This window comes from Protopterus annectens, chromosome 6.part1 (assembly GCF_019279795.1).
Source record: "Protopterus annectens isolate FY-2018-M chromosome 6.part1, PAN1.0, whole genome shotgun sequence".
Taxonomy (NCBI): Eukaryota; Metazoa; Chordata; order Ceratodontiformes; family Protopteridae; genus Protopterus; species Protopterus annectens.
Genome location: NC_056738.1, coordinates 397,825,630 through 397,838,022, shown reverse-complemented (window position 1 = coordinate 397,838,022; position 12,393 = coordinate 397,825,630). Strand labels below are relative to the sequence as shown.

The 12,393-nt window shown below is 39.8% G+C and overlaps 1 protein-coding gene across 1 annotated transcript in view; it reads left to right on the top strand.

Moving 5' to 3' along the window:
- Positions 1 to 12,393, top strand: part of LOC122805298 (girdin-like) — a 1,431,879-nt gene that overhangs the window by 962,652 nt on the left and 456,834 nt on the right. Inside the window, exon 12 of the mRNA XM_044075386.1 lies at positions 3,608 to 3,767. Within this exon, the coding sequence (XP_043931321.1) occupies positions 3,608 to 3,767 (160 nt within the window). The remainder of the gene's footprint in view (positions 1 to 3,607; positions 3,768 to 12,393) is intronic.

Below are 12,393 nucleotides of genomic sequence, written 5' to 3'. Positions count from 1 at the left end.
TTGTTGAAATAACGGGTCTGCTGTTCTTTCTACATACGTGCCATTTATGTCATTTTTACATTTTGTGCATATTTTCTTTGGACATTCTCGGTGCCTTTCCACATTGGCATATTGCACCTATATGATACCTGACTTTGACAGCCTTCCGTTACTCCTCCGGTATGTTTGGGTAAATGTAAACCGTTTTTTTTGGTTTACATTGCCGTCTACGCTTACGCCTGCGCCACTTCGTGGATCACTATTTGCCCTCATTTGCATGGTGCAATACCGCACACAGTGTGTTTTGCATACCTACGCCGGGCGGACGGTCCGCGCGCCGGTAGTGCACGTGGAATTCATTCATACCTGAATCGCTAAGCAGCCATATTTGGCGTTATAACGCCGACGCTATGCTGGCACCTGGCGCAAGGTTCATGAATCCCGGGGTAAGTCTCAAAGCAGGTCCAAGATAAATAGGTTATGAAAACCATACATAAATATATATATATATATATATATATATATATATATATATATATATATATATATATATATATACACACACACAAAAGGCTAAAAATTTCCCAAGAATAAATACATAGATACTAATAAAATGAAATAAGTTAAAAAAACATTCATATAAAAGAAAATTAATACACTTGAAAAACCATTCTGGCAGCTTAGAATGAATGCAACCGTTTGTCCAGAATTAAATGATATGTTTTCTCTGGCTTGCTTTTTGAAATTAAAGGCACTTGAAAGGTAAGAGAAAAGGAAAGTAACTGTGTGATGACTTGTTAATTTGTTAATTAGGTTAGGGTTATATATGGGGTGTTTCCTGTTTTGTGCTTGTATCTTGATAAAGTCTCTGAACTGACAGAGACAAAAGCGCTTGTATCTACTTTGTTTTAATAAAGTGTGGACTTTGACATCATGGACTCCCTCTGCTTTGCAGTAACTGTACATTCATTTTATTCTTGCTGGCTCCTGGTTTCGATGTCTTACTTGAGAACTTGGTTTTATTATCTGTGTTGGCATTCCTTATCCACCTATAGTGACAGTCAGGTGGTGGGTAGCAGACCAGCTTACTAGTCCAGTGGGGTGGCCTAGCCCTCTATGCTGTAAAGTAGGTGAGCTATACAAGCTTTATAAGGTCTGTGTTGAATTAAATGGACCTGATATGATCCCCTTCCAGATGTTATAAGATTGAACAGGTTTAGGGATAATGAAAAAAATGCATATCTTTGATTTCTCCTGTGAACAGTGGCTTGAAAAACAAAACATCACTTTCCCCAATATGAGAGTAATGGGTGACATAGTTTCACTGCTTAGAGCCACTAGGAATGATCTCTTGTTCCACTGCCTAGGCTTGAGTAAGGAATATCTGTAATAATATATACAAGGTTAGAGGTACACTGAATGAATTGTGTATTTTGGATTGACTTGCCCTCCTGTATTATAAAAGGGAAAGAGTTATTCTTATTTGGTATGGTGTGGTGTTTACAAGCAGATTTATTTATTTTCTTTGCTGTTATCATCTTATGCAGATATGTTCATTAAGAGCTATGCAGCATTGATAGATGGTTAAACACAAATACAGTAACACCACCTTAGTTGTTGCTAGGTACTGTAGGGCTATGTAATTGTCATGCTAAGATTCACCACGCAGCAGACTTGGGGCATGCTAAGTAGTAAGGCTGATTTACATGACCGCATAATGTCAATTTTCAGTTATCCCCAGACATTCATGAGTTTGCAAGTCGTACTGGTATATCATCATCATTCTCTTTCGGCTTTTCCCGTTAGGGGTCGCCACAGCGGATCATCTCTTTCCATTTCTTCCTATCCTCTGCATCTTGCTCTGTCACACCAACCGCCTGCATGTCCTCTCTCACCACGTCCATAAACCTTATCTTAGGCCTTCCTCTATTCCTCTTACCTGGCAGCTCCATCCTTAGCATCTTTTTCCCAATATACCCATCATCCCTCCTCAGCACATGTCCAAACCAACGCAATCTCGTCTCTCTTGCTTTGTCTCCAAACTGTCCAACATGAGCTGACCCTCTAATATACTGATTCCTAATCCTATCCATCCTAGTCACACCGATTGCAAATCTTAACATCTTTAACTCTGCCACATCCAGCTCTGACTCCTTTTATCAATGCCACTGTCTCCAACCCATATAACATAGCTGGTCTCACTACACTCTTGTAAACCTTCCCTTTCACTCTTACTGATACCCGTCTGTCACAAATCACTCCTGACACTCTTCTCCACCCATTCCACCCTGCCTGTACTCTCTTCTTCACCTCTCTTCCACATTCACCATTACTCTGAACTGTTGATCCCAAGTACTTAAACTCGTCCACCTTTACCAACTCTACTCCCTGCATCCTCACCATTCCTCTACCCTCCCTCTCATTTACACACTGGTATATACATTTTCAAAATTCTGAACAGCACATAATTGAATCACAATTGATGGAAGAAAAATGAAAATGACTGAAAAAATACTCTCTCTAAAGTGAAGGTTTCATCCCCCCATCCCTACAGCCTAATTATTTTTCACTCTAAGGTCACATCACCTTGAAGTAAAAGGTAAACATATACTTTATACTTTTTGCAGTTTACCATTACTCTGAAAACCTATCACTGAGAGTTAAATCTATTTCCCTATGGGGAAATTACCTTTTAAAATAGAAATCAGTAATTTGCACATATTATTTTTATAAGTATTTTGCTGAATATATTTTTGTCATCTGGCAATGCAATGAGGTTCCTTTTTTTGAATGCCAATACTGAATTTTTACATTTTAAAAATGAATGAATCATTTTTAGATGTACCTACAGTGATCATTTTAACAGTACAACTCGCACGCGCACACGCACACACACACACATACACACACACACACACACACACACACACACACACACACACACACACACACACAAATGTGGCAAGTGTAAATTCCTGTTTACTGACAATTACCACACACAGTTTATGAAAATCAATGTCATTAAAGCCAATTAATAGTTTGTCTTATTTAATAACAAATATAGGCACACTGAGACAACATATTACAGAAATGTGTGTAGGAGGGTTGACCTCAGTAGGACAGAGCTGCATAATAATGTCAACATGAAGAAGGAATAGTATGGTGGGACATTTCCTTTTATTTTTCTTTAAAATGAATGTTCTGGAAATGTGTACTCCTTTTCCAAGGTAAAGTAACCATCTATAATTGACAGGAGTGTGGGAGCACAACCCCCCATGTCAGGGAGTAAAACAAAAAATACTTGTATAGTGTAAGAGTGTGTATTGTAATTCACTATTTTACTGTTTTAAATCACACTTTATTTTTCACACATTCAGAGCTAACAGAATGTGCTATCAGACTTCTGATAGGGAATCAGTTTAAATATGTAAATTGTAGGATATTAATGCCACTGTGCTGTTTTTATATTAATTTTCCATACAACATTTGAAAAGTGAAAGATTTCCTGAATGCATTTGATCTCAAAACATATTTCTTAAGGTCACGGTACGTATATACATATGCATAATGGTAAAAAAATAACACTGGTGTATACGCTTCTTTATGTGTATTTCACATATGACTACAGGAACAAGATATGGAGAGACAGAGGATGCAAGATCTTTTCGAAGACAATCTGAGTTTGGAGGTAGAGCTAAAGCGTAGTATGAGTAATGCCCGGCAACTTCAGCAGCATCAGTGGGATGAGGAGGAAGATCAGGAGAAGGACCTGAGTCTACATGGTGAAGGTGATCAAAAGGTTTAATTATGAGATATGTAACTGTATACAGTAAGCAAAGCAGATGAAAACACAATACATGCAGTTATGTAGTGCAATTTGTAATCAAGCAGTTCTTCAAATTAACATTCTTCCTTTCACTCAGTATACATGCATTCTAAGAATTCACTTGCCTTTTCCTATAGCATTGCACACATCTTATCTACTGCCACAAAACAAGAGTTATGAGAAGGCGCTGATGCAATTCTGCTATTTCATAGGTATAGTGTTTCATATAGTGGATGTTTGGTAAAAGTACTCAAACTCTCAACATCATTATGAAACAGTTATTATAGTAAAAAAAGCTTACATGAACAGTTCTACAATGTATGGTTACTTTGTCAAAAGGAATTGGTTACAGCAGTCTCAGAAAGTGAAGGGTGTGTTATATCACTCACAATAATCCAACAAACCATTCAAAAGTGTTCTGTATTCGGCTATGGAAAACAAACTGTCAAACAGCTAAATATTGTACGTAAAACACTGATACAGAACATAAACGAACATGTGTAACTGCAAAAATAAATTCATCGATTGGCCACAGTTGGCCAGCTTAGCAAATGCAACCAACAAATGTGGGGGGCTTTGCCCCACACACACACCCCATTGTGCAGGCGGGGTATGCTCCCCACACCCCTAACTATATATGCCAACTCTGAAATCACACTACAGTCGGGAATAGGGCAAATTTAAAAAGTTTCCTTCACTTACCTTATGCATCGCATTACTTCCTGGTTGTTGGCCAACTATGGCCATTTGATGAATTTATACTCGAAGTTACACATGTTCGGTAATGTTCCATATCAATGTTTTATGTATGATATTTAGCCGTTCAAGGGTTTTTGTTTTCGATAGCTGAACATAGCCCCATTCAAGACATTTTTCCCAAAGGCATCCCTCAAAATACCATAATGCACTTGCACCAAAAAGTGAGCACTTGCAGACTTCTTCAACAATATAGCCTTGATCATTTAGTGACTCTGCCCGCCAGCATAGATCTAAACTCTTCAGAATTTTGCATAATGTCCAGATTGTGCCTCATATTTTGGTCTGTCTCTCATAAAATGTATGGTTTTATAGCAAACCAGTGAGGATTGCAGTCACTAAATAATAACACACATTTGAGTTTCTAACTTCATTTCTTTCACAAAATTATGTTAATGCAAAACTTGTTATTCTAGCAGCTAAGTGTATAAGAGCAGTATATTTCACATTTGACCCTGATTCTGTGCCTTTGTCCCCCTGTTATTTCTGGTTTTGTCCAGAATTCTTGCACTGAGAGATTGAGAGGTATGCCCACCACTCCTAATCATTCAACAAAAAAGTGGCAGTGTTCCCGATCTAATAATTACTAACATTAGCTACAAATGTACTAACCTTGCTGTCCTTCCAAATTACTTTATCTACCACTGGCCAGTCTTGACACAGTAATTTAAAACCTCCATGCTCCCCTACAAATAGTCACTGGTAAATCATTCCCAGTGTACAAACTAAACAACCTTAATGGCATTCCTGATGCTATAGATTGGTCTCTTGTATTTTCTATCACAGAGCTTTCATCAGCCCTGTCACCCTTCCTTTCCATATTCGCAGACATCCAAAACTCCCTTGTCCCTGCTACTCATAGAAGACTCAGAGGCCAGATGTGCCTTGGTTTACTGGTGACATTAACCATAAGATGAAGGTGAGACACAGTGCCTGGCACAATAGGAAGCAAATCCATTCTTATACTAAACTGCACCAAGTATAAATCACACATCAAAAGCAGACTTAGAATTTCAACTAATCGAGCAAAGTCAATATATCTAAAGCAGAAGCATATACTCAACTCTTTCAATTCTAAACTATTAGGGAAGGAAACAAAACAAATCACTAGAAACATCACTGACTCTGCTCCAACTACAAATACTGAAACTAATCTAAATTCTAACTTTGCAAATAACTTTAAATCCTTCCTAACTTCTCTTTTGAGAGTTGTATTTGTTTCTTTCAAATTATGTATTATTGATGTATGTTTTCTAAAATAATTTGTATACTGTAATACACTATTATGTCAATTGTTATGTTATTTGTGGAGCTTTTCTCCCTGGGCCTCCACTGAAAAGGACCTGTGTCCAGTGGACTTTCAAGGTTATCAAATGTAAAATAAAATAAAAATAAATACAATAACTTCATCTATCCAAAGTATGCTGATACTTTCAGAAACCCTATCTCCACTCAATATTATTAAATAATGCCAATACCTTATTCTCATCTCAACTCTGTCCTCTTACAAAAAGTAGAGAGGGATATGCCAAAAATGAAGCATTAGCTGCAAAGTGATGAACAATAGTGATCAGATATTCTGTGTTAAAAAGTGCCATATACTGTCTCTGCTCTAAGTATCCAAGACAGAATGAAATATCAGCTGGATTAAGGATTTCTTGATCATTTATTTCCCAGTATGATAAGCCTTCACATCTGGTCACAGCTGAGACAAATCACTATATATTATCTCATGGAAATGTCAAGTATGTTGTTGTATAAATCAACATATACTTATTTAGAAATAATAAACACAAATGTACAATGACTGAACAAACTCCTCAACGCATGTAAACAAAAAGGAAGGTTTAATAAACTTCTGCTTTACTTCTCTACTCAGCTTTAGCAATTCCTCTCATTCAGCTTAACATTACTGTACTCACAAGGCTAACGTTATGCAATGCCCCACATACTAAAATAATTGCACAATCATAATTCTCCCTCCTCTTCTGTAGTGTACCTGCAAATCAATACAATATCAAGTCTATGAGCATAGATGAACTGCTTCATATGGAATGTTCCTCCTCCCTCCTCTTCTGTAGTGTACCTGTAAATCAATACAATAACAAGTCTATGACATACATGAACTGCTTCATACAGAATGTTCCTCCTCCCTCCTCTTCTGTAGTGTACCTGTAAATCAATACAATAACAAGTCTATGACATACATGAACTGCTTCATATAGAATGTTCCTCCTCCCTCCTCTTCTGTAGTGTACCTGCAAATCAATACAATAACAAGTCTATGACATACATGAACTACTTCATATAGAATGTTCCTCCTCCCTCCTCTTCTGTAGTGTACCTGTAAATCAATACAATAACAAGTCTATGACATACATGAACTGCTTCATATAGAATGTTCCTCCTCCCTCCTCTTCTGTAGTGTACCTGTAAATCAATACAATAACAAGTCTATGACATACATGAACTGCTTCATATAGAATGTTCCTCCTCCCTCCTCTTCTGTAGTGTACCTGTAAATCAATACAATAACAAGTCTATGACATACATGAACTGCTTCATATAGAATGTTCCTCCTCCCTCCTCTTCTGTAGTGTACCTGCAAATCAATACAATAACAAGTCTATCACACATGAACTGCTTCATGTAGAATGTTCTTGTTTTATTGATTCAATACAATTTGCTTGGACAGACAGTCAATATTGTATCACTGTGTCAGTACAATTTAATTATTTATTGCTCTTGTCCAGTGGCTATATTATAAACACCCAATCAGCCCATTTGGTCTGATGCTATGGTTGCCATGCCCTCTGAAGTGGGGTGAGACCCATACAGCTCATTCATTTCCACCCAGGAGTCCCAATCAACTCTCCATTCCCCAGCTAGAGTCACATGGTAGGGAGCAGACCAGCTTGCTAGTCCTGAGGTGGCCTACCCTTTCACCATCGGGAGCACCCCTTCCCCTCAGTGGCACTGCCAGGCCCACTATTGCAGAACCCTAAGGGGAGTGTGCCACTTCACACTGGCTTCCCCTTGACTAGTTTACTGGTGCTAAGCACCATGAATGTGCAGACTAAGCTGTCTGAATCTCCACTGCATAGCACTAGGTACTACCACCTGCTATCACTCTTTGAGGCAGGACAAGTTGCCCCCCCCCAAGATGGGTGAACCAGCAGTGGCTGCTCACTCTAATCCTCCCAGGCCAGCTCCTACAGGCATCAAACTTGTGTCACCTATGACACAGGCAAAGATTTATTCCTCTATGCCATGCAGCTGGCTAGCTCAGTTTAGACACTGAACCTTTAATATGATTGTGGCTTCACCATATACTGCATTATATAAACAGCTCAGATTAACTGTCTTTCAGTATAAATAACCCTTTATGGAAAGAAAAATAAAAAGAAATGTGCATTTATATTCAAATATATTTTACAATTGTTTTATCATGCTCTTATGACTAATGCGTCCTCATACTGCACACAGTTTATTAAGACTGTAGAACTGCTCAATCACATAGTCACACAAGCTGTAATTCATAGACAAGTGCTGCATACCTGCACAGCACTAATTTTTGAGGGGCTCACTACACAAAGAGCAGCTTAGCTAATCAGACGTGTTAGGCATTGTATAGCATTGGCAGGTAAACCAAGGGACCGCACAACTAAAGAGAAGCATAGTGCTAACAGGAGAAGCAGCACTTGACTGCCTGATGTCTAGAGCAGTGCTACAATAGGGACAGTGAGAAGCATGATATACAATACAAGGAAGGCAAGCTTGTATGGCAAAATCAATGTTTGTTCATGTGCACAATTTAGCGCAACATTGTTGCATCTTGCACATTCAATGTTTGTTCACCTGAACAGTTTATTTCAACATAGTTGCATCTCACACATGTTTGGCACAAGTACAGCAGCTTGTATCTAAGAGCTCATCACAGGTTCTACCTGTGTTCCCATTTCACACAACATCTAAAATGTGTAGCACCTCTGAGATGTGAACACCTGCCATAATGAGGAAGATGCTGTGATTAGACACAACCTTTTTCCGGTGCAGCAATGTTCTGCACCCATCTTTACTTTGGCAATGGTACTGCTGCTGCATGTTCCTAACCTGACTTTCCACCCTGCCCTTCTATTGCTGATGCTACTCATGTGAAAGGTCTTGCCAAGATATTCTTTGACTGCACCAAATGTTTGTGCAGTGCCATGTTATGCAGTGTAGAACACACTATTGAAGTCTTGCTACACATTTCAAAACTGTGTTGCATTACCCCTCCTAACATGTCTCGGTAACTGAAGTATCTCTTGAGTAAACCAAACATCTGCTGCACTATATTATGAATTTCATCATGTGTATGTATCGTCTAAATGTTGCTGATGGGAGCCTGTTCCCAGCTTAGATGGTGTATGTGCTAAAATGCCTGTCTACCCTATGTGTACACTTACCATCTAGATGACACTGAGGAATTCCATCACAGAAACCACTGGCATATGTCAGACATGTGCCAGATGTGAGGCTCATGGAAATTTCCTAGGTGTTGCATGGGCACATTACAAATAATGCCTTGAGTGTTACAAATCACATAGCAGATAAGAGAGTGGAAGCCCTTCCTGTTCATGTAGTGCAATCTCTCTTGACCAGGTGTGGTATTAAAGGCAATATGTGTCTGAAATTTATGACTCCCGGAACCTCAGAGAACTGGGCTATGTTGAAAAATGCCCGCATGGTATTGATCCTCTCCACAATAGTCATTGAAAACCAAGCATGTTACTCCACATGATGTACCATAATACTGAGGAACTGCTTAAGGATTTGTGAGGCTGACACTTGTATTATCCTTAACACGTCCCTAGTAGGTCACTGGAAGTCTCTATAACAAAGGATGATAAAAGCTAAACATACCTTCTTACTCACAGGAATGGACATATCATACGTCCTTCTCAATTCCATTTGTTGGTGACACAATTTGACAAGATCATCTTATAGACTCCTTGTCTACATGTAAATGGTCCACAATCTGCTGATCACTCAGATGGCAGTATGTCAGATAGTCTCTGTACTGCATACACTACTGCAGATGGCCATGAAGTGCAACATTAAAGGAATTGGTTCCACTGATAGTCATTAACACGTGTTTTTAACAATAGCTGCTGCTAATCCAAGAATTGTTCCCCTGACATACTTCATGAGTCTCTGCCAAACTACAGCATACCCATTGTATATGTTTCTGAATCAGTCTACCATTATGGGTGTATTAACATGCATGCACCATTTGACTCATTTACAGGTGGAGTCTCATTTCCATGACTTTACACACTCATTAGCGTGAGCTGATGCCTTACTGTTTTGCCCCTTGGATGACCATGCAAGCTTTTTCACTGAATCACCCCCCCCCTTGCATATTACTGCTACTCATGCTAATTTACACTGAGCAATATTCTAATTATCTATGAATCTTAGATGCTCTAATGTTTTACTTCAAACCCATATTAACAGTTTCAGATAATTAATGCTTTACCATATTCTTTTTTTTTCCCCAGTATTTTTATTAAAGATAAAATAAGAGAATAAACACTCCCCGGGATTCATGAAGCTTGGCGCAAGGACGGTGTTAGCCTTGCGCCGACCGTGCTGCGCAGAGATGGTGCAGCAGCACCACATGCATATTAATGAAGGTGCACTGCCACAACGTCCATGTGCATAGGAAATGTGTGCAAGTGCAGGGAGCGTGTCTAAGCACTGCACAGAGGCGTGAACATGTTGGCTGCAGACGTGCATCTTAAAATGCTGACTAGAACAGCCTGCCTCTAATAATAATCACTCCTGTCAGTGTCCATGGATACTGAAATGTATGCAAAGCATACAAGACAGTTTTGCGAACAACAAAATAAAAAGTAAACACAAAGGTACTTAGCTGAATATTGAGTCCCCGTCCCTCGAACAAATGACATTTAAATCCCCGTGCCTGTATTCCATTGTAGTGTTGATTGTTATACCAAGTGGAAGCGAAATGCAGCATGTTAGCGCACCACTGCCCTTTGCTAAGCCTAGCCCAGTGGTTAGGGTTACCACCTGTCCCACTTTGTGAGGGACAGTCCCTCTCTGGGCGGTTGTGTCCTTACCAAAACTATTAAACATGTTAAATGTCCTGCGATTGTAGGACATAATTATGTCCCATATTTTATGTAACAGTTCCATAAAATAGTTAATTCTGTATCTAAACTACCTAAATGTCACAAAAAAACAGAATAAGCAACTAAACCACTAAAAGAATAAGCTGTCACTTAGGCATATAAGTAAAGTACTCTCCTTTGTACTGACTGTGGTCATGTGTCGGCCTGTAAAATCTGATGTGTGTCCCGAAGATGTCCCACTTTGGCCATCTGAAAAGGTGGCAACCCTACCAATGGTCAGAGCATTCACTCAGTATCTGCCCATTCATGGTCCAGGTCGTCCCTGTCTGGATGGCCCAAAGATGAATGGGTATTACCCAGGTCTACCTACCATGTCATGAAAGATAGGTATTTGCATGTACCTATGTGCGTGAAGTACAGCATGTGGAAGACCAAATATACCAGGGTTGTCCTCACAACCAGATTGGTACCAGAGATATGTAGAGTATGCAGTGTGTTCTGTTGTCTGTGCCATGGGCCATCAACCAGAGAAGGGATGGATGGTGTGTGTGGAATATGGGGGTGGGGGGGTGATGGGTAATGTAATAATTCGCCAAGCAGAGACTGGATCTGATGCACAATAGGTGAACTGGAGGTGTACGAGGGAGCAGTGGGTGAATTAGAAAGGAAACCAAAGAACAAACATCCACATCCGCAATACAACCTGGCAGGCCATACTGCAGAACATAATCCCACAAACATATGAACATTAAAATGTGCGATACACATGTACAGAAATGTTACCGGCTCACACCCACATAATGGTCTGGCCTGAACCAAGCTATCCAACCCCAACACACCTGGATACATAATTGAATACCCATCATCCCCTCCACAGCACACCCCCCCCCCTGCTGAACGTCCACCAAAACCACCCATACACGGGCTGCTAGCTTGGCGCAGCCATATCTGCACATAGTGACCCCTACCCACATCTAGTAGGCAGTTGCACCTAGGCAGTCTCAGGCTTGCAAACTAGGTATCCCATAGCATACATAACCCTACCACATTTTTGAATAGCCAGCTGAATGGGGTCCATCGTTTACAATTTTTGGACATCCCTCATGGGATAAGTGTCTGTTCTCAAGATTAGACTTTGTGGCATAACACGATGTCCTCCCTCGTTGACATCCGGGCACTAGGGCTACCACCTGCCCCACTTTGCGAGGGACAGTCCCTCCTTGGCCAGTTGTGTCCTGCATAAAAATCGGGAAAATGGCAAATGTCCTGAAATATTAGGACAAAGATATTTCCTATATTTAATGTAATAGTTGCATGTAACAGTTATTCTGTTTCTGAAACACCTAAATGTTATAAGAAACAGAATAAGCAACTAAAGTGCTAAAAGAATAAGCATTTATGTAGGCAAAACAGTGAAGTTCTGTCCTATGTACTGGCTGTGGGTATGTTTTGTCTTGCAAACTCTGATGTTTGTACAAAACATGTCCCACTGTTGGCATTTGAAAAGGTGGCAACCCTACCGGGCACAAGTCAGATTAGCAGTACCTGACCACAACCCTGCTCAGCCTCCACTCAGTCCTGCAGAACCTATGACCCAGGATTAAACACCTGACTGTGATGCACATCTCCCCATGTGCATTATCGGGAATAAATACCTTTCACATGTTCCCATGAAGCTTCCCCATAGCCATCTTC